Raw genomic sequence first — 22,615 nt, forward strand, 5'->3', positions numbered from 1 at the left:
GGTAAGATGTAGGCCTACTGCTCGTTATTGCAGACATGCAAGTTAATCAAAATACTTGAAACCTCTGTTTTGTACAAGTATTTTCTACTATTGGAAAAGTAAAACATCCTTCAGACAAGTGGCCAGAAAGTTAATGGCAAGCCCTGCTAAAGTGTCTGCTGTACTGCATCCTTCAAACATTCTAAGAAGTTTCTAGTAAGACATGAAAATTAACCTCCAGGTTGTAAATACAATGTTTTAAATGTTTTATAAAAATATTTGTATTTTTAATTTAAAAAAAAATTCGGACAATTACAACCTGTATCAATCAATCGATATTATAGATACACTAGTATTAGTAATGTTTAGTAACATAACATGCTAGATAACATATTATTGGCTGAAGAACTGTTCTAATTTTAAAAGCCCTTGAATACAAGTTTGTTGGGTTTACTATTTTCGACAAACCAACTAGTTCAAAATAACACTATACTGGGAGATGTGGACTCAGATTTGTCAGACCTTTGTTGTCAGAGCTTTCAATACAAAAGCGATCTCCAGAGAAAAAACAAGCTCAACTGGGAAACATGTTTTAAAATTAAATGTGTGCTGATTAATACTTCCTGGCTGAGTGCGAAGTGTTATAACAAGTAGATCGGTTTGTACATCGGAAGACAGATGTCTTGATCTTTATATCTTCAACTTTCAAAAAATGCCTATGTAGTTGATGCTATTAAGGCCAAAATCGCAAATTGACCATCCCAAAATAATTACAAAAATAAAATAATGTCAAGCTTTATTGGCTGCAACTTCCTTGGGGATCAGGTTGGAGTCATCCCACCCAGTTGACTACATAATTTTTTTGGCCATATCTCAATGTATTCACAGACACCATAATGCGAAAATATAATATATAGGGATGCTTCCTCAAACTGTAAGATTGCCTCACAGATGTCCTAATGGGAACTATTGTTCTGCATTTGAGTAATTCACTTGATGCTCTTGTACAGAAAAAAACATTCATAAAAAAAGTTTTGCATTCCTATGGTTTTGTTTTTAATTATGGGGAAAGACTGCATGAAAGATTAAAGGATTCGACATATCTGATCTAAATTACTAAAACGTAAATGTAAAAATTACATTAATACTGTCTGCCATAAGGTTAATACATTTCCCATAAATTGACATCTGTTTATTTTATTTTTTACAAAACAAATACCAAAGAACATTTTAGTGAGAATACATCAGCACCATTCAGGTTATAACCTGTGCTACATTCAATCTGATTATGCTTGTGATACAAGTTGTGCACAAAGACAGCAAATCACAACCCAACCTAATACAACAATGAAATTAAGTCATTCATTTGAATTATTTCCCAACACAAATAATTTACACATACAAATATTTTCTTTAAAAATAATTGGCATATCTAAAGTAATGGCATTGAAATTAATGAATGACAGACTGAGACCTCTCTCAGGATTACAATTACGGTTTTGCTGATATTTTATATTGAAATAAATCACATTTAAGTGGGGATTTGAGTGTGAGGATAATATGGAAAATGAGAACATTTAAAAGGATGAAATGCCTGAGATCAGTCTTAATTTGATGAGTCGTAATTCATTCAGCAATAGTTACAGTTGTCCATCAAAGCAAACACATTGGATTACAAACATTAATGTATTGGTGTATCTTAACTTTTAAAAATATTACAAGACCTTTATTCAGATGTCTCCTAAAATTAAATTCCCATTTTCATGGTTCCAGAATCCCCTAAAAGTGTATTTAAAAAATCCAGAAGTCTTTATTGGAATTTACGTAGACTGATATATACTTACATAAAAGATAATTAAAATGAAATAGGCATGTTGGCACGGATACATTTAATTCAATGTAACTATTGAAAGTCACCTGAAACACCTCTGTAAAAATATTTTGCTCACAATACAGCTACCCAATTAGTCAGCAGTGAGGTTTTGTGCTTAGAAACACATAGTTTAGAAAAAGCAGCCCTGACAAATTTGCCATGTGGGATCATAAGAATACTAATGAAGTATGGAGTGGTTTTATTTAATGACAGTATGCACTTGTATGTGGTGTTATTTACATTACCAACAATTGCTATATGGCATCATTCATGTACAATTGATGGTAACATCAACCAGTTTCTTCTTCCCCTTTGATCCTACTGTGTTTTCTACTGAGACAGAGAGCTCTGGCCACGCAGGGCAGAGGGAATCCATGGCCCCGGTCTCACAGAGATCCTAAATCAGTGGCATCAAAGACTTCTACCATCTCCAGGTGCCTTCCTTTGTCCCACTGTTCACATCTTGATCCCTGAGTACAGTTTTTCAATCTCCTCCCTGAAGTAGTTCCTGAGTTCGGCTCTCTTTGCTTTGAGGGTGGGAGTGAGAAGGCCATTTTGGATAGAAAACATCTCTGTGTGCAGGCTGATGTCCTTCACCTGATCAAGACAAGAGACATGGAACATAATATGTAGTTATGTTCTTTAGTAAAGTCCTGATATAGAATAAAACACTGGCATTCTAACAAATATTTTTTCTTGAAGATTAAATCTTTACCTGCTCGAAGGACTTCAGGCCAGCATCATTCCCTAATTTCAGTATGTCCTCTAAAATGGCTTTTTTTAAATCCTGCATGAAAATATAATAATTCATTCTAATTATATGGATTCTCAAACACAGTGAAGAAGATGTAAGTGTCATATGTGGATGTTCTATGGAGTCGACGCACCATGTTGTTGCAGAGCTCTGTGTAGGATCCCTCCAGTCCTCTTTTCTTAGCCCAGACAGGCAGGTAGTCTGGGTCTGGCACAATGATGGCCACTAGGCATGCCTGGAAGACAACACAATATTCTGACATTTTCTCAATGAGATTTGCTCAACTACTGCATCCTCTTTCTTCCGTCTTCTCTCACTTTCTTGAAAATGAATTTGTTTCAAAAGACAGTCTTTGCCAACATGTGCGTCATCAGGTAAGTTCATTGTATGGGGTTGATAACAAAATAAAGAGACACATTTGGAAATGCAACAGAGGGCAGCATTCAGTTCCTTGTGAAGTTATGGGGGTGGTGTTGTATACACTGACATAATAATACTTGGCAAGGTATCTATTTTCATAAATAAATCTGATTATTCTTCCAAATGTCTTGCTTGTTATGCTTATATTACTGCCAAGGGACGAGCACTTGACTGTTAGCACTCGGCTACCGCCATCTAAATGGGAGTGGGTACGGCCAGGACATAAAATGTGCCTAACCATTGTGTGTAGACTGACAGAATTAACCTGTAAGGACAAGAACAGTTAGTCTCTTCCTGTTCAAATACGTGTTCTAACATATTGTGGCTAGTGAATATGACACAGTGTCGTTGTAGTATATCCCACTGTTATGGACACTACCAATCCCTCCTTACCTGCAGGCTGTCCCCATGCACAAAGATCTGTGCCACAGCATCACAATGGGTGTAGATATTCTCAATCTTCTCTGGTGCAATATACTCTCCCTGGGCCAGCTTAAAGATATGCTTCTTCCTGTCCACGATTTTCAAAGTACCATTCTGTACACACAGTTGAAAGAGAAATATGCAGATCCCTTCACTTTCTCCGCATTTGCAGTCATAAAATGAATTTATAAAATGTAGTTTTTTAATCTACAAACAATACAACCTAATGACACCTTTTTGGACATTCACAGCAGTACCATTCACAGACCACCCCACTGGGTGCTGAAGGATGGAATTTCGCCCCAGAAGCATCCCCATAGCATAATACTCCCACCACTATATTCACCCTAGTATTAGCCAAATGATGTGGTACCTTGCTTTTTGCTAGACGTGTCACTTGACATTTATGCATGTTAAATGGTCAAATGAGACCAGAGAAGCTTTTTCCACAAGTCTGAGTCCTTTAAGTGCCATTTGGCAAACTTCAGACAGCATGTCGTATGATATTTATTCAGGATAGTTTTCCAGCTAGCGACTCTACCATAAAGGCCTGAGGGATGTAGTGCTGCAGAGATGGTGGTCCTGGCAGGTCCACCCATCTTTGCAGAGAAACTCTGAAGCCTTGTTAGAGTGACCATTGGGTGTTTGGTCACCTCCCTGATCAAGGCCCATCTTGCCTGCATACTTAGTTTGGCCAGATGGCCAGCTGTAGGAACAGTCTTGGTGGTTCCAAACTTCTTCCATTTCACAATAATGATATCAATGTTTTTTGTTTTTTTGTTTTTTTATAGCCTTCCTCTGATCTATCTACAATTCCCATGTGTTATCGATAATAAATGTGCACAGATTTCTAAAAACATGTTTTTGAGGTTTTGTGGCACAGAAAATAAAATGCAATAAATTACTATTTTAACACAGAACAAATGTGGACAAAGTAAAGCGAACTAAATACTTTCCAAAGACACTATATAGAGACATACAAAGTATGCTTACCGGTAACCACTTGCCAATGTCCCCTGTGTGGACCCACCCGTCAGCATCAATGGTCTCCTTTGTCCTCTCTGGATCATTCAGATACCCCAGGAACACATTGGCTCCTTTGACACACACCTGCAAAGACAGAGAGACATCTTTCATAGTCTGAGTAGGGTGGGTGTAAAGGGGTCATGAGGTAAGCACTATTAACACACATCATCTTTACATTAGATTCTTTATGCATCCCAAATGGCAACCTTATTGTGTGTAATGAACTATAAAGTGAACAAAGGAAAGTGTCTTGACTGGGTCTGTATAGCAGGACTATATTAGTAATAGGGTGTCATATGTGACCCAGACATTCAGTAGTACAGTATCTTCATGGTAAACACTGCCACTGGGCACTGCTAGGTTCACACCCACCTCTCCTTCTCCATTGGCAGCCAGGTATTTCATGTCAGCCACATCCACCAGCTTCACAGTGTTACAGAGCAGGGGCGCTCCAACATGACCTGAGAAGGAACGGAGAGAGACAACCAAGACAAGAGGCCAGTTAGCCACTGCAAGGTATTGTCTCAAATGGCACCCAATACCCTAAACAGAGGCCGGTTTCCATAGTGAACTAAATTTTGCTTACGACTGTGTTAACTATGCACCTTTTCTCTGACAACAAAGAGCGTGTTTCCTAAAACCTCACACAGAAAGAATATCGGCTAAGTACGCCGTTAGACTATGTGACAATAATAAGAGGGTCGATCATTAGAGTGGATCCCATGCCAGCTTTTTCAATTCAAATCTTGTTAAGAAGATTAATAATACTAATGCACAAAATAGATTTGGCATGAACCTGGACAGAGTGCTGTTGGGTTTCTATTCCACCTGATATCAAACTGCATTCACCTAGTGTCCCATGTCTAAATAAATCCCTAAATTAGTGTGCTAGCTTAAAAAACATCAGTACTATGGATCCCCAAGGCCTTGTGTTGGGAACCACTGGCTGATACTGGCCAACTCATTGACCTATACTGCATCACTACGTGCTGCTTTAATTTTATTCTCCTCAGGTTTAATTTTCAACACTTAATCCTGCAGAAAAAACATTGGGAAAATTCTATTTATCAGCATTCACAGAGAAACTGACAAATGCCTGTTCATTCAATGTTTAGTGGAGATCTTCATGTGTAAAGACACAAATAAGAGAAAAAAAGCACTTAACAGTTTTAAGGATTTTCAAGTGCAGCTTCAGTAACTATAGTGTTTGGAAACAGCTCAGATATTTAACCAAGCTCCTATGAAGGCTATAATAGCAAACTTAGCCTTAAGATGCTTTCGGGTATGGACCCTGGTCAAGGGTGCCAGTTATCACACATTGCATGTTGTTGTCACGAGACCACCAAGGGGAGGTGAAGAATAGGCACGCAACTGAGCAAAGAACCTGTCATCTCCAGCAGGTGGCATTTTTCACCAAACAAGTCATTTTTGTATGAAGGCCAATTAGTGTGAATTTAAATAGCATTTTTGCTACGTGAGGCTTATCTGATGTAATGTAGTTTTGACAATGCCTAGATAGGTGTGTACTGATGTAGGTAAGTATTCAAATAGTGGTATATACCAGTTGAGGGGAAAATGGATGTTTTGTCCATGGCAGCCTGTCAACAGAATCTAGTGGGAACCTGTTCTGCTCTGGACAATGACTACCATGGTTAAGGGCATCAGGACCGGGTCGTAATTTACAGATCTCTCAAACGTGTGTTGGTGTGACGGTATGTTGGCTTGTCATTACCTGCTGTCCAATCCCCTGGCACTGACATCGTGCAGCCAGCTGTGCATTCAGTCTGTCCATATCCCTCATAAAACTGTTACGGAAAGACATTTTTGGGTTTGAATTACGTTTATTTAGCTGGATTTCATTCATATAAATATCAGTGTCATGTTTTTTAGGTCAGATTGTTTTCATTTTCTTGAATGCTATGTTAACTATTAACACTTTGCTGCCACTTCAAGAACCTGGACTTTGCACTATACAGACAGATAACCCATGCAGCCAACTGAGTGAAACTCTACACCTAGCTCCTTCTCCTGGGGAGGTCAGAGATATCCACTGGCCTGGGAACATATGAGGTCCAACAGCTGGGAAAACACCAGACTACTACATCCTCTGGTATTTATTCCAGAATAAATAGTGGAGATCCTAAGAGAGACTCACATGGCAGCCCAGCACGGCACGCAGGAACATCAGGACTGTGGCAGACACTGGAGCAGCACCTGTCATCATCAAACGCACCCGTCCTCCCAGGCTGGCCTACAGGGGGCACCAAAGAGAAAAGCACAAAATTCAGGAAGACGTTAAGACAGCTGGTGAAGATTAGTAGACTTTTCAATAACAAGTACCATGTGCCAGGCACATGTGTAGGACAGTGGCGTGTGGAGGACAGTGGCGTGTGGAGGACAGTGGCGTGTGGAGGACAGTGGCGTGTGGAGGACAGCGGCGTGTGGAGGACAGTGGCGTGTGGAGGACAGTGGCGTGTGGAGGACAGTGGCGTGCGGAGTACAGTGGCGTGTGGAGGACAGTGGCGTGTGGAGGACAGGGGCGTGTAGAGTACAGTGGCGTGTAGAGGACAGTGGTGTGTGGAGGACAGTGGCGTGTGGAGGACAGTGGCGTGTGGAGTACAGTGGCGTGTAGAGGACAGGGGCGTGTAGAGTACAGTGGCGTGTAGAGTACAGTGGTGTGTGGAGGACAGTGGCGTGTAGAGGACAGGGGTGTGTAGAGTACAGTGGCGTGTGGAGGACAGTGGCGTGCGGAGTACAGTGGCGTGCGGAGTACAGTGGCGTGTGGAGGACAGGGGCGTGTAGAGTACAGTGGCGTGTAGAGGACAGTGGCGTGTAGAGGACAGTGGTGTGTGGAGGACAGTGGCGTGTGGAGGACAGTGGTGTGTGGAGGACAGTGGCGTGTGGAGTACAGTGGTGTGTGGAGTACAGTGGCGTGTAGAGGACAGTGGTGAGGAAACCGTACCTGTACTTTGCTAAAGAGGAGCTTGTCCCATATGCTGTCCCTCCTAACGATGCCACTCAGTAGCGCCGCCTCCTTCCTCTTGTAGGCAAAGTCCAACACCCACCTTTTGAGGGAGGTGTTTGCCTGCCCGTGGATCTGTGGACAGGACATGTCAAAGACAGAGCCTCAGCAGGTATTTGGAATGTCAGTGTATCTCACCTTGTCAAACAACCTGTTGAGGAGGCGTGGCACCATAGGAAACACTGTGGGCCGAAGGGTGGAGACATCATCCATCAGCAAACGAATGTCTCCCTGGTAGAAACCAATCTGCCCCCCGTGCACCAGAATGAGCCCCTGTGATGAGAGGTCAAAGGTTAGGGTGGTGTGAGGACAAATTATGAATACAAGCCCTATGGGTCTGTTATTATGGGACCAGTTCCATTAAAATCCAAAAAAACATATTGCCGTTATATTATAGAAAATGAGTTAAATGAAGGACTTAAAATGCATGAATGAATACCTGAATAGTCCTCTCAAACATATGGGCAAGGGGCAGGTAGGATATGTGAACATCATGGTGGTCCAATTTGATGTAATCCTACAGGACACACACAAGGAACACATGACATACACATGACAAGGAGCGATGACTGATTAGGGGAGCCATACCTTCACTGCCCGCTCAAACGTTAGCCAGCGGCAAGAGCAGCACATCATTGTGGTTGGGCGGCCTACAGGAACCCAGAGCACCAGAGGACAACACAAATATGGGCAGGCCAAAGATACAGACACACAGAAGGTTCCTATTAACAGACACACGCCTTAGCATGGAGGAAAAAATATATATGTTCCAAAAGGAGTTAGAAAAGAAAACGTTGAACTTAAATGTTGGCACTTGCAGAGAGGTGACTGAGTTAAACAGATGAGCCAGACTCAATGGAGGTGGAGAAGATGACACAGCGCTATTTCACAGACAGTGAACAGATGTCAGATTACATGCCAGACACTCTTTATACTGTCTTATCTCCCAATCATTAATGGAGATCTTATGTTCCACTCCTGCAGGAGAAATAACATGCTGTACCATACGGAGTGGTTGTTCTGGACTGTGGGAGAAGACACCGCTCTGAATGTAAAAAAAAACATGTTCATAACACTAGTACCAAGAACACAGCATTCAAAGTAGCTTCTGAAGTTTAACCACTGCATGTTAGTTAAGGGGATTTTTTTCTCTCCTGTAGTGTCAGTTTTTGCAGATCAGATGTTTTAATCAGATAGAGGTGGCATGATGTTTGGCACCAAACTATTTACTCACACATACAGTATATCTATTTAAACAGATTAACAACACTGTCCTCTTGCTTTACCCCAATGAGTTTGATGAAGGCAGAGATGTTGGAAGCAACATTCTCATGTGTTAGCATGGCTCCCTTCGGGGTTCCTGTGGAATAAAGCACAGAAATGTGACTGGTTGGGTACATGTGGTTTTAAACAGTGTGGAGACACATTGATCAACACTCTTAGATAAGAGCCATGCAGTACATGAGGGCTGCAGAGGCCGGCAACATGGCCTACCTGTGGTTCCACTGGTGAAGCAGACAACAGCCATATCTTTAGGACTGGGAGGCTGAGGGCACAGGGTCACAGGTCAAGAAACTGAACAAAAGCACAATTCCAAGAAACTATATGGGCCAAAGGCAGGGGCCAGCTATCTTTACTCACCACTGGTTTGAAGTGGTGGGCCTTGCCGACAGCCTGGAGGGAGATAAGATTAATCCATCAAGTAGCTCTAGCCAGGCTTATAGGGCCACACCAGCCATAACGTAAGACATTACTTGGGCATAAAGCAGAGTCAAAACACTCTTATTGACCGGGCCTGCCTGAAGGATGTGGTATGGTACACAACACCTAGTCAGTCGCAGAGAATGTACATTTAGTTAAGGCACTGGTAAAAAGCACAAAAGGACGAAGCCCCTAAAAGCCCCATTCATGAGCCAGTGTCTCCCCTCACCTCCACTTTGCTCAGACTGAGGATGTCGATGCCACACTCCTTCCCCTTGGCCACCAGGTCATCATCAAAAGGCTCCATTAGTATTATGGTTCGAACGTTGTGCTCCCTGTCAGACACACAGTCCAGAACCAGCCTGGCCTTCTCAGGAACGTCACACAGTATGGTGGAAAGGCTGGCTGCACGCACAGACACACACAGGTCAATCATTTTGGCCCTTAACTTCACGGCTCCAGAACTGATAAATGTGTAAGGGAGCGAAGATGATCAAGGGTGTAGGTTGCTGTGGCCCCTTCCAGCAAGTCTGAAATAATGCTGCCTGCAGTAGCAAAGTAGAATCCCCAAGGGCAACACATCAGTTTGAGTTGGGGCAACTATACACCGAAGAATGGTTAGGCATGCTTGACTTACATTTGTTTGTCAGACTTCAAGACCTGACATACCCAAAACCTTCATAATGTGATGTTTAACTGTTGTCATGTTTATATCTATGATATGAGAAAAGCTCAGAGGTAACAATACAAGGTTATCTGGCTAAGTGCAGTATTGCATACAAATTTACCGCACACAATAATCAAAACAGTTCTATAATACATTTGTCAAAAATGAAAAGCCTTTGTCACTCAGCACTGCTGTATTGTTGCTCACCTTTGTGGATGATGAAGGAGATGGCCTCATTGCCTAGAGTGTCATACAAAGGTACAGGCACCAAGGAGTAGGTATAGCAGGCCAGATCAGAAATTGTCCACTGTGTACACACACACAATACAACATGACTCAAACCAATCTACCGCTATCAATACACAGTGTTTCTTAAATCATATTAAGTCATTTACTCCATGTGTAATATATCATGTCCTAAATGAATTTACCTCATGTCACAGACTCAGAGTGGACCAGATTCCTATTTGTTTGATAGTGTGTGCAGCACTTCAAAGCATGTGGGCTATTTTATAACGTGTCGCTCTTCTAGTGGTCTTCCTCACCTCTGGTCGGTTTTGAGCAAAGATGCCGACGAACTGGTTTTTGGTTTTGGAGTGTCCCCAGTGGAGCAAAGCGGATCCCAGGTTCTCTGCCTTCTCCGCTACCTGGGGGGATGGGCACACAGCATGTTAGATAAGGGGTGGGGGGCCCACGGCCTGTTGATAAAGGGAACAGTGGATTTAAGATAGTGACACACACTGCAGGAGCTACGATTCAGTTGGAAGTGCTTGACAGCCAGAATGCATTTCTAAGTGAGAGATTACCTAAGAGGTCTTTCCTATGCTGGTGTTTTGTGTGGCTATGTGACATCCTACCTGGGAGTATGACAGCCACTCATACGGCTGCTTTGGTTTTCTTGCTCCAAGACAAGGGCCATCATCTGAAGTGGATTACATAAATATTTACATGTCAGTGACCTCAGTATTGTTGTAGCCCAGGCCCATTTGTAGAAAGCCTTTCTCTCGTTTCCAGGAGCTGGATTCTGTTTGATAAAAATGTAGGTACATTGGTTTCTAGTTGAAAAACCTTTTTCTAATGAAAATGGTGCCAACTAAAACCCTGTAATTTTGTTGCATTTCTTTTCATTCTGTATAGCCTCTGACGAGTTAAAAGGTAGTTCTGGATATATTCAAGATTTGTAGTGCTGTATATATAACTGCTGTTATTTTGAAGTGGATTTAAATAATTTAAATAATTTAGTAATACAAAATCATGCCAATTGCTTTGATTTTCCTAGTAGCGGGGAACGGTTTTGTACTGCTTGCTGTACAATAGGTCCAGTGCACTGGGTGTTCCATTTTTATGTCCCAAAATGTTTAATAAAGCTAGAAAATGTACTTAGCTACTCACTGGAGACCCGTACCCCCCTGAGGAAGAACTCATACAAGGTCTTGGCGTCTTCGTACAGGTGGGTCATGTGTTTGTCGCTGTCCATCAGCGCAGACCTGCGGGCATACTTTCCTCCCTAAAAGGAAATACAGTGCACACTAACGATGCAAGCAATTGACATTGCCTGATAACCAATAATATGACCGGTAGACATCCACTCAAACACCAAGGTTGTCCATGGTAAAAGAGGCATGTATGATAAGGTTTAAAATCAAACATTTTAAAGTATAGCCACATGCTCACCATACACAATCATATATTAGCATTCTGGAACTTCTCTTAAATATTTCTCCATGTCCTCACACCTGTGTGTGAGAGCTGGTATGTTCCTGCTAGCTGGCCATGTGCAAAAAGTTTAACAGCCTTATTGAACCTGATTACAATTGGCTTTGAGGATTGGTGGTGGCTATTGAACCTGGGCTTGCCAGATGGATTATGGATTTTGGGGTTTTCTCAGGAGGAAGACTAGACAGGCTGAACTCTCCAGAACTGATAGCTATATCTGGACTAATAAGTACTAATAGGTGTAATTCTTTCTGTGGAAAAAAACCCAACCCCTACCAAAAACAAATATATCAATACATTTGGCCACAACTGTATTTCACTAAACTGACCAACACATGTTCAGAGCCAAATATGCTGGTTAGGCTCCACACACAATGTCATGTCAATCAGCCCATATTAAGAAAACCCCAAAGTAACCAGACAGGCCACTATTCAAACAGCCTTGATTGTTCTTTCTAATCGATCTTCTAATAACTTCATTCATTTATTTAACTTTTTTACTTAAAAACCTGTATGCTTAAAAAAACAATGTGAAAGCATCCTACGTTCTTTACAGCAGTGGTTTTCAAATATCTCCTGGGAACACCCAGCCGTTCCATGTATTAGATGGGTTAGATCAAATAAGCCCTGACCCGTTTCAATCAGGTGCGCTTAGTTCAGGGCTACAACAAAACTGTAAGATGGCCGGGTGTTCCCGGCAGAGGTTTGACAACCACCGCAGGTCGGCCCAGACTCTGCTTACCGGAACCTCAACTGACTGCATTCTTAAGTCACATGGCGGCTTCAGGGCCTTGGGCCGGCTGATGTACCAGTAGGCGGTGAGGGCAGTGAAGGCCCCCACTCCCACTAGTGTGTGTGTGGACAGGCTGCGCAGGTACTGCCGCACATCATCCACACCGGGGAGGTGCAGTTGCTTCAGGAGCTCCTGGGATTGCATTGTTGGACCTTAGCTATGGTCGTCTGTATGTGGGAAGAAGACAGGCAATGATTCACGTATGTCCATTTAAGCATAAAACAGGTTGTTCCGTCCGTATGGGATAATTAGATCGTCTCAGGTTCGAATTTCCTACAGGAATGATTTGGACTTACAGCTAGTTCTGTTGTGTTCTACTCCGTGTGTACCTACTAGTTCTGTTGTGTTCTACTACATGTGTAACTACTAGTTCTGTTGTGTTCTACTCCATGTGTAACTACTAGTTCTGTTGTGTTCTACTCCATGTGTAACTACTAGTTCTGTTGTGTTCTACTCTGTATGTAACTACTAGTTCTGTTGTGTTCTACTCTGTATGTAACTACTAGTTCTGTTGTGTTCTACTCTGTATGTAACTACTAGTTTTGTTGTGTTCTACTCCGTGTGTAACTACTAGTCTCAAAAACAACGGTTTCATACAAATGCACTCCATTTAACCTTTTTATTTCTCTGTCTGTTGCTTTGTCTGTCTGACGCTCTGTGGTGCTGTCTGTCTGTCGCTCTGTCTGCACTCATGAAAACACTTTGCTGAGGGTCCTTTATAGAGTGAAGTGATTTGGCCCTATTGAACTTTGGACCAGATAGCTAGTTGCCTTAAGCCAACATCTTAGCAGCTTGGCCCTTAACCAATGTAAGACACTTGAGTGAGATGTTTTCAGTAAAACATTTCTATCCATTCTACATCTGGGCTTAACAATGTTTTTTTTAACACAACCAAGGCTCAACTCAGTCTACCACCTTCTAGAAGAGTGGTAATAATGTAAACAGTAGCCAAGTTTCTATATTGAAAACCTCCCATACAAACTCAATATAGCCTACATCAATCGGATCTATTCAACAGGTGAATAAATCCATACCAGTTAATTAACTAAAATAATAAAATGGATTAACACTCTTCCATGAGATTGCCAACAGGTCTGAATGCCAAACATTCCGGTGATGGCCCCCATGCAATGTCAAGCATTAGGCCAAGAGCATGCGTGGTAGCAAGAATGCGGGTCTTTGACGAAACAAGTAACCCTATCAGACCAACTTGACTTTTCACCTACTTCTGCAGTCTATTAATGTCCCATGCATTTATTTATACACTGACACATTGCCTGCTACAAGAAAGATACAGGACAGGCAGTGAAACCCAACATGGAACAGGTCTTCTCAAGTCAGGGTACACACTTTACTGTCAAATAAGCTGTTTGATAGAGCTAATATATATAATTACCAATTTCTAAGTTTAAAAATCATTGTTTTTGCCTCTCACCATATATTTTGGAGAATTGCATGTTTTGTTGACAGAGACGACACAATTGGAAAGATAAAGGTGTGCTGAAATAGCAGAAGGCTGGAATCAAACCCATGTGCAATGGTATGTGTGTAATGGATGGCACTACAATTTAAACTGTCATTAGCAGTGCTAACTAGTATTAGCTCAAAGACTAGAAGTCTATGGTTACATATGGCCACAGAGGCTAAATTAATATAGATGACACATAAAAAATGAACACAGTCAAACAGACCCACAAATATGGTGATAAATTCACAAAGACATTCTTCCACTGCGCTTCAAGCCCTCTCCAAGGCAGAATGACACAAAATGTGTACTAGTGTGTGTTAGGCAGAGGAAGCAATGCCCAGTAACATGTAGCAGAATAAATGGAGTGTGAGCCGCCAGATGTAAAGAGAGACATACTGAAGGTAAATTAGAAACTTGTGTCCGATCCTTTAAATATTGCTAAACTCCAACAATATGGACATTATGGTTAATGTCATCAGTAATTTACCTTATCTTTATTACTGACTGACAAACATCCAGATTTAAAGAAGAGTTTATTTCAGAAGTGCTGTGACTTTGAGACTGGAGGTGTGCTATGTGAGCATCCTACAAGCCAAATCTTTTCTTTCACTGACTGGGCTAACCTGCATAGAAAATCCTGCACTTCTGACTTCTGGCCCAGAATATATAATATATCACACATAAACGACTTACTTACCTACTAACTAATAGTGGGGACATGTCTGAGCCACAGCCCTTTGAGACTGACAGGAGTATTCCCCTTCAGGCAGGTCCACTGATGTGTGAGTTACTTAGCACAACAAAATTTGTTCATAACATGGAGGCCTGTGGCATACACGCTACATAAAGAATGATTAACTAACTAACTAACTAACTAACTAATGTATATCCTTTCAACTAGAACATAAAAAACAGCCAGAAAGCTACATCCTACAAAGGGGGGGACCCAACTCTCCGTCAGTCCAGGTTGACTTTGATATGAAACTATAATTATTCTTAATAATAATAACAATGAACTATCATTATTAATAATTGTTTCAATCAAAAAAAAAATTCACACACACTGTAGACTTCACCATAGAATGTTTACTTACAAACTCTGACTAGGCAATCTATAAAAAAGCATGAGAAATGTAACAGCTACACAGATATCACCACTTAGCACGCTAAATCATTAATGCCATAGATTGCTTTCAGCCTTCTGTCCATTCTAAAGTATGATCTGTATTGGTTAGTTGAAGCAACCCCATTGATCAGGCTAGATTACTTGTGTTCACATTGGATGAGCTTGAAACACCTTTGGTCACGTCAGTTAGGATAACTTGGCCAAAGGTCACCACACATCAGAACATACCACTAACAGACCTTTCCCTTACATTGTCTCAGGACTGGCCACTAGGCCACAGAAACCTTCTATTGACCAATGACATTTTATAATATGCAGGTTAAACAGATTTCAATATGCAAATATGGGCACATGTGGAACAATACAATCTGCAAGTGCCATTAGGAAATCAATATCCCCGCAATAAAATGGCTTTAGCCCAATGACGTTCATGTATAGGGGTATAACAATATATACAGATACAGCCACATGAAAAACATCAGTAAACCTGCTGGGAAAGTCTTTCTTTTTTTTAACATAATTGGTCAGAAGGATATTTGAGCTATATTCTAACCATAACAAATAAAAAATGTAATTAAAAAAACAACATTTGGAAACATTTGTGCAATTAAAATGAACAGGAATGCAATTTCCTTAAGTGGGAAAAGTTAGTACAAGCCTAACTTCACCATCACATAAAACGGCTAAAATTAGAATCAGGTGCACCAAATCAGTAGGACTTGGGAGGGTTTGGCCTTCCATGGAAATTATAAACGTGTCTGATTTGGTTTTAACCATATGGGTGTGTGTCAGGGATGTCAGGGAAAAGATTGTAGACCTACACAATGGTGGAATTGGCTACAAGACCATTGCCAAGCAGCTTGGTTAGAAGGTTACAACAGTTGGTGAAATTATTTGCAAATGGAAGAAACACAAAAGAACTGTCAATCTCCCTCAGTCTGGGGCTCCATGCAAGATCTCACCTCGTGGAGTTGCAATGATCAATAAGAACAGTGAGGAATCAGCCCGGAACTACACAGGAGGATCTTGTCAATGATCTCAAGGCAGCTGGGACCATAGTCACCAAGAAAACAATGCTGCCTATGACTCCATGAACACCATCCCCACCGTCAAACATGGAGGTGGAAACATTATGCTTTGGGGGTGTTTTTCTGCTAAGGGGACAGGACAACTTCACCACATCAAAGGGACGATGGACGGGGCCATGTACCGTCAAATCTTGGGTGAGAACCTCCTTCCCTCAGCCAGGGCATTGACTCCCTGACCTCCAGAAACAGTGTTTGATGCTTGTATTTAAGGTTGCTGCAGAAACGTCCAAATGATCAGACCTCCGAAATCTATTGGAAAACCTGGAGTTATCAGACACTCTAACAAGACTCATGGGTTCTAGCGATAACATAGACTTTTTACCTAACTCAGAGTTAGGTAAAACTGCTTTCAACTACACCACCCCCACAAGAATGTCTTGCAATGACCTTCGGTAATGAGCCCTGGTGCCTATAAGGCAGTTCAAATATTTGGGAAAAAAAGTTGTCCTGACAGTTGTGTGTTTTAGTTAATGTGAGTGTGAGTATTTCATATCCATGCATTTTCCAGATATTTTTAGTTATTGTAATAGAGGGCAACATTGTGTTAGGTCACACATACATATAATATAAGTAAAATAAAAAGTAACTGTTGAGCTAATCAGTCTCACAAATGGGTAACATGCATACAAGCGTAGATGAGAAGTAGAATAAAGTGTGTACACAAATTGACAATCCTCTTTAAATTAGAAAAGAGGACGTAGGAGAACCATTAAATATGTTGATTTAATACTGTAGTAATTAATTCCCAAGAACTGATGGCCCATTTCATCACAACCATCTAACGTTTAAGAACACCATCTACTCTGGCCAAAGTGCTATTAAAATAGGTAAATATATGAGTCAGGGCATAAATAAGGGAATAATACTTTGCCAGAGTATTATTTTAATATTAATTAAAATGTTACAGTTGCATCACTGCAGCAAATATGAGTCCAGATTCTGGTTGTTAAATTCCAACAGGTACTCAATGACTTGCATATTGGCTCAGTACTGTTGGGAGTGAATGGGTAGGATGTTGGACAAGGTTGCCTTGTCTCATCACACTCTAGCAACTCCTTGTGGTGGGTTAAGTGCCTGCAAGCTCAATCATGGTCGTGGGCATGCACTCTGAATGCATCCTCTTCCAAGCGTACATGTACTGGTGAATATGTCCTGGTTGAAAGAGCAGTGTGATAACAAACAGAATAGCTCTATGAGTTGGTCAATGGAAGACATGTCTCAATTTTTGACTCTCCCGAACACACTAGGAGTTACTGCAATAAGCCAAGGACATAGGCCACTTAGACATAAAAAAAAATCTATGTTACATATCCCTGATGTAGTCTGAAATTTTAAGAAATTGCAAGGATGTTTGTGGTAGGCTATTGCTGAAAAGCCCTAAAATACCAGCCCCTCACGTCATGCCCGAACAGCCCTGGATATATATGCAGACTTAGAATTCTGGTATTTGGGAGTCTTGGCCATGCTCATAGGCTGACTGAAATAGCATACCTGTCCAAAACCAAGGCAAAGCAACTAGTGAAGGACAGCTCTGTGTCAGCGGTCATACAGTAGGTAGCCTGGTGATATGCATGATGTGTAGCTTGAATCTATTAAACTGTAATGTGATTTGTGGAATCAAAAAAAGTGTTTAAATTGTGTGTTCCTAGCTTGTAGTTGTACATTTGTAAATAATTTCAGGTAATAACAACAGCCCAATATTTATTTTTAGGTCCAATTTGCTAGCAACCGCAAGCTACCTTAATGAATGTTTTATGCATGTTTCGACCTGTCCCTAGATTAAAATAATTGGTTAACATTTTATATTGTTAGGTGGCCTGCTTGATCTTGTCTGGTGGAATAAAACAAAATTAACTTGCTGATGTGTGCAGCCAGTTTTGTTACAGAGTAACCAGTTTGATGGACTGTCAGCTCAAATTAAGAATGCGAACATTAGGCTACTCATTGAAAAGGTAATCACAAGTTGAGCACTATGTGTGTGTGTGTACGTGTGTCACATAGGGGACTAGTGGAGGATTAGTGGGGGGCATGCAACAAGTGACAGATGGGTCATGTTAAGCCATCTAATGAGGAAGTGTCACCTTTCACCTTAATACATGCAGTAGAAAGGGGAAAAGACTAAACTGATTCAAAAAAGCCATCGGGTTAGCAGATAACAGTCAATCTTTTGAACACAACAGAAAATATATAAATATACATTTGTAATATTAGCTAGAAACCATAACCTACAATCGAGAAATCAAAAAGGTAACAATACAAAAAGCCTAGCCCAAATGTTAATGAGGGACATATTGTGCGAGAGATACATTATGTATTGATTCACTGTGGAGATTGCGTATAGTTTCAGCCAGATAGGTCCCTGTTTTTTCATGCACCAAGTCATCCCCCAAGTGGTGAAAGATAGAGAAGAGAGTTTTTGCTAAAAGTTAAGTAGGTCGAATTTGAACCAACTCTGCAGCAGTATGTGTACCAGAGGTCAGTGGCTGAGACGCTGAACCACCTGCAAAGCATCTTTAAAAGCCAAGTAAAATGTTCTTCCTGTCAATTCAGTTGGATAATAGTAACATGCCTACCTAAAAGTGTACAAACTGCTACCATGACTTGATGTGGCTCTATCGCTAGCGTCACCTGGATAATGACTTAAACTCTTGATATGGACAAGCAAAAAAGGTTATATAAATTAATCAAACCCAGATAATTAGCTATATTGTATTTTGGAATATATTGTACTAATTATTAAAGTGAATCAACAAAAAATACTATTTTCAATAATGTCATGATGGATTTCGATGCATGCTTGAAGTCACTGACTTGCAGGGAAGTCAGCCTCCTGGCAGGGGAAACCTGGTTTTGGTGCTACTCACAATTAGCTTATGTGACGCTAATTTTGATGACTAGAAAAAAATAATCTTACTTGTGAAAACAGAACTGTTGATATCTTCAAATAGGAACTAGATGTTGCAGAAATACCACTAGTATTTATTTAACAATGACGAGTAATCATAAGAAATTGAGTTGCGATAACTTTAATAAATAAAAATTCGGTAGAGACTAGTAGGATTTCAAATAGCAACTAGTCAAAAGTGCAAAGCTGATATCTTAACTGAAGTGCCAATAGAGATCAATGTAAAAAAAAAAAATATATATATATATATATATATAGTGGGGAGAACAAGTATTTGCAGTATTTTGCAGGTTTTTCTACTTACAAAGCATGTCTGTAATTTTTATCATAGGTACACTTCAACGGTGAGAGACAAAAATCCAGTAAAATCACATTGTATGATTTTTAAATAATTAATTTGCATTTTATTGCATGACATAAGTACTTGATCACCTACCAACCAGTAAGAATTCTGCCTCTCACAGACCTGTTAGTTTTTCTTTAAGAAGCTCTCCTGCTCTCCACTCATTACTGTATTAACTGCACTTGTTTGAACTCGTTACCTGTATAAAAGACACACAATCAAACAGACTCCAACCTCTCCACATTGTCCAAGACCAGAGAGCGGTGTAAGGACATCAAGAATAAAATTGTAGACCTGCACAAGGCTGGGATGGGCTACAGGACAATAGGCAAGCAGCTTAGTGAGAAGGCAACAACTGTTGAAGAAGTTCAAGATGACGGTCAATCTCCCTCGGTCTGGGACTCCATGCAAGATCTCACCTCGTGGGGCATCAATGATCATGAGGACGGTAAGGGATCAGCCCAGAACTACACGGCAGGACCTGGTCAATGACCTGAAGAGAGCTGGGACCACAGTCTCAAAGAAAACCATTAGTGACACACTACGCCGTCATGGATTAAAATCCTGCAGCGCACGCAAGGTCCCCCTGCTCAAGCCAGCGCATGTCCAGGCCCATCTGAAGTTTGCGAGTGACCATCTGGATGATCCAGAGGAGGAATGGGAGAAGGTCATGTGGTCTGATGAGACAGAGGTTTTTGGTCTAAACTCCACTCGTCGTGTTTGGAGGAAGAAGAAGGATGTGTACAACCCAAAGAACACCATCCCAACCGTGAAGCGGAGGTGGAAACATCATTCTTTGGGGATGCTTTTCTGCAAAAGGGACAGGACGACTGCACCATATTGAGGGGAGGATACATGGGGCCATGTATCGCAAGATCTTGGCCAACAACCTCCCTCACTCAGTAAGAGCATTGAAGATGGGTCGTGGCTGGGAGTTCCAGCATGACAACGACCCGAAACAGCCAGGGCAATTAAGGAGTGGCTCCGAAAGAAGCATCTCAAGGTCCTGGTGTGGCCTAGCCAGTCTCCAGACCTGAACACAAAATAAATCTTTGGAGGGAGCTGAAAGTCTGTATTGCCCAGCGACAACCTGAAGAATCTGGAGAAGGTCTGTATGGAGGAGTGGGCCAAAATCCCTGCTGCAGTTTGTGCAAACCTGGTCAAGTACAGGAAACGTATGATCTCTGTAATTGCAAACAAAGGTTTCTGTACCAACTATTAAGTTCTGCTTTTCTGATGTATCAAATACTTGTCATGCAATAAAATGCACATTAATTACTTAAACATCATAAAATGTGATTTTCTGGATATTTGTTTTAGATTCCGTCACTCACAGTTGAAGTGTACCTATGATATTTCAGACCTCTACATGCTTTGTAAGTGGGAAAACCTGCAAAATCGGGAGTGTATCAAATACTTGTTCTCCCCACTGTATCTGAATAGTAAAAATAGGAATAGCAAGTAGTAACAATTGGAATAGTTAATAGTAACTAAATAATAAGTACTAGTATCTAATCAGCTTTTGCCAGTAAAATGAAAGTGACTAGTAACAACTGGAATAGTCACTATTAACTAAGGAATAAGTACTAGTAGCTTTTAAATAATGACTAGTGAATGACTAGGGAATACATAGTCTCGCTCTGGGGCATCCCTCTGCAGGTCAGGGTCAATAAGCAAACCAGAGTAGCAGACCTTGGATCAGTCATGTATGGGGACATACCTTTTAGTTGGATGTCTCCTTTCTGTATGGTCTCTGCCTAAATTTCCAATTGACCACTGGCCTGTTACAACAAATACATTTTGGACAATGCCCAATGCAAGTTACCTCTCCTACATCATAGATATTAATTCCTATCCCTTGTTTTTTGATTAATAAAGGAGATGACCCTCGAGAAGTACAAGAATGTCTATGTATTTTTTGAACTACAACTCCTGCAGGCTCTGACATGCATGGAAGACAAACAGTTGGTAAAAACCTGTTATTTTTCTATGAATGTTGCTACACGGTTTAAAAACAAATATGTGCTAAACATAGTGTGTGGCCAGGTGAGCTGTTGGGAGTTGTAGGTTGTAATAAAACTGCAGGAAATTCGTGTCTGTCAAATGTTAAGAAAACATTCAAATGGTTTACAGAAACATACATATATTTCATATCTACATGTCCACATTTTGTTCCATTTGCAAGTCCATTATCTGCCAACAAAACAAGGCTCCGGGAGGCACATCTGATTGCAACCTTATTAATATGGATAATGCTGCTAGTCTGACCCGGTCTGCCCATAAATTAACCAAATTACCCAACTAACTTTAGCAATTTATCAAGCTAGCTAAAATATAACTGGTTGAAAAAAACGTTCAACTTTCAGAAGCACTTGAACACAACTATGTTCGGTTTACCAAGTCTCACTATTTTTACCACGAGCACGTGACGCCACACACGTTTTACAAAGGGTTTACTTCTCAATGATCATGTGGGTGAGATCCATTCAAGCAATAAATTAACACATTTGCAATTAAATCAGACGTATTATTTCTCTCACTGCACATTTTCCCATTAAGTTATTCATATTTAGAATGTTATGAAACAGCGTTTCCATATAGGTAACTTTTACTTGACAGTCATTGATTCATTTATACCGGCATTTCAAGTTCAGTTAACGACATATTCGTTTCTGTATTTAAAGCATCAAGTATCATAAAACAATAAATGTTTCTACGTAGGCTATGCATCGTAAAAAAAAATACATATAAAACCATACTGTTAATCTGATACTGGAAATCTGCTAATGAGATCATAAAACATCCACTACCAACCTCTGCAGGTAACCAGCGATGCGATATTAACCACACGTCTTCGCAGGCTCAGACGGACCTCACGAACTTGCAAGACTTGCTATGGACGTGCTGGCCACGCCCTCTGATTACGGACTCCACCCACTTTTTGCCATTCGCGGACATTAGAGATCGGAATTCATCTCTAGTCATTTGTTTGTTTGGAATGCTTTAAATTACAAAACATCTGTTTTATTGCCCGCGAAACAAAAAGTGCTCGCCTTACGATGTATTGCTTCTGCAGTGCGGACATAGCCTACTATCTTTAGTGGATATCTTTTCACCTTCTATGAAAATAATAATTGTTTGAGCTTAAACATGTAGTGTATTAAGGAACCGAATGAGCGGCTTATTTCACAAACGAGGTTCCCAGTGTTAATTAAAAAGCCGTTAAAAATAAATATTGTTCTGTAATCCTCGGTTACCTTTTGGAATCGTTGTACGCAGCCATTGGCGCTCATTGCAAAACAGTGGAATAT

General features: G+C 40.8%; 1 protein-coding gene across 3 annotated transcripts; it reads right to left on the reverse strand.

Annotated features, from left to right (window-relative positions):
* Positions 1 to 1,156: 1,156 nt before the first annotated feature.
* Positions 1,157 to 22,615, reverse strand: LOC105026746 (long-chain-fatty-acid--CoA ligase 1). 3 transcript variants are annotated; one of them, XM_010898418.4, is made up of 21 exons: positions 22,562 to 22,615; positions 12,324 to 12,541; positions 11,258 to 11,372; positions 10,723 to 10,787; positions 10,411 to 10,512; positions 10,073 to 10,172; positions 9,428 to 9,603; positions 9,139 to 9,171; positions 8,992 to 9,043; positions 8,784 to 8,857; positions 7,937 to 8,014; positions 7,636 to 7,770; positions 7,438 to 7,572; positions 6,631 to 6,726; positions 6,208 to 6,280; positions 4,848 to 4,936; positions 4,443 to 4,559; positions 3,420 to 3,563; positions 2,740 to 2,841; positions 2,568 to 2,639; positions 1,157 to 2,449 (listed from the first exon to the last, which is right to left on the reverse strand). In XM_010898418.4, the coding sequence occupies exons 2-21, from the start codon at positions 12,516 to 12,518 to the stop codon at positions 2,309 to 2,311; spliced, it is 2,094 nt and encodes a 697-aa protein (XP_010896720.2). In that variant the 5' UTR covers positions 12,519 to 12,541; positions 22,562 to 22,615; the 3' UTR covers positions 1,157 to 2,308. The 3 variants fall into 3 exon arrangements, with proteins under 3 accessions (XP_010896720.2, XP_010896712.2, XP_010896729.2); XM_010898410.4 differs by lacking the exon at positions 22,562 to 22,615 and adding an exon at positions 22,119 to 22,224; XM_010898427.4 differs by lacking the exon at positions 22,562 to 22,615 and adding an exon at positions 12,990 to 13,046.

This window comes from Esox lucius, chromosome 4, assembly GCF_011004845.1.
Source record: "Esox lucius isolate fEsoLuc1 chromosome 4, fEsoLuc1.pri, whole genome shotgun sequence".
Lineage (NCBI taxonomy): Eukaryota > Metazoa > Chordata > Actinopteri > Esociformes > Esocidae > Esox > Esox lucius.

Coding starts and splice junctions, on each gene's coding strand:
- LOC105026746 (XM_010898418.4), bottom strand. CDS start 12,518: ATGCAATCCCAGGAGCTCCTGAAGCAACTGCACCTCCCCGGTGTGGAT. Junction 8,858..8,991: donor CTTCACCAGTGGAACCACAG/GTAGGCCATGTT, acceptor TTTATTCCACAG/GAACCCCGAAGGGAGCCATG. Junction 8,015..8,783: donor CCTTCATCAAACTCATTGGG/GTAAAGCAAGAG, acceptor TGTGTCCTGTAG/GATTACATCAAATTGGACCA.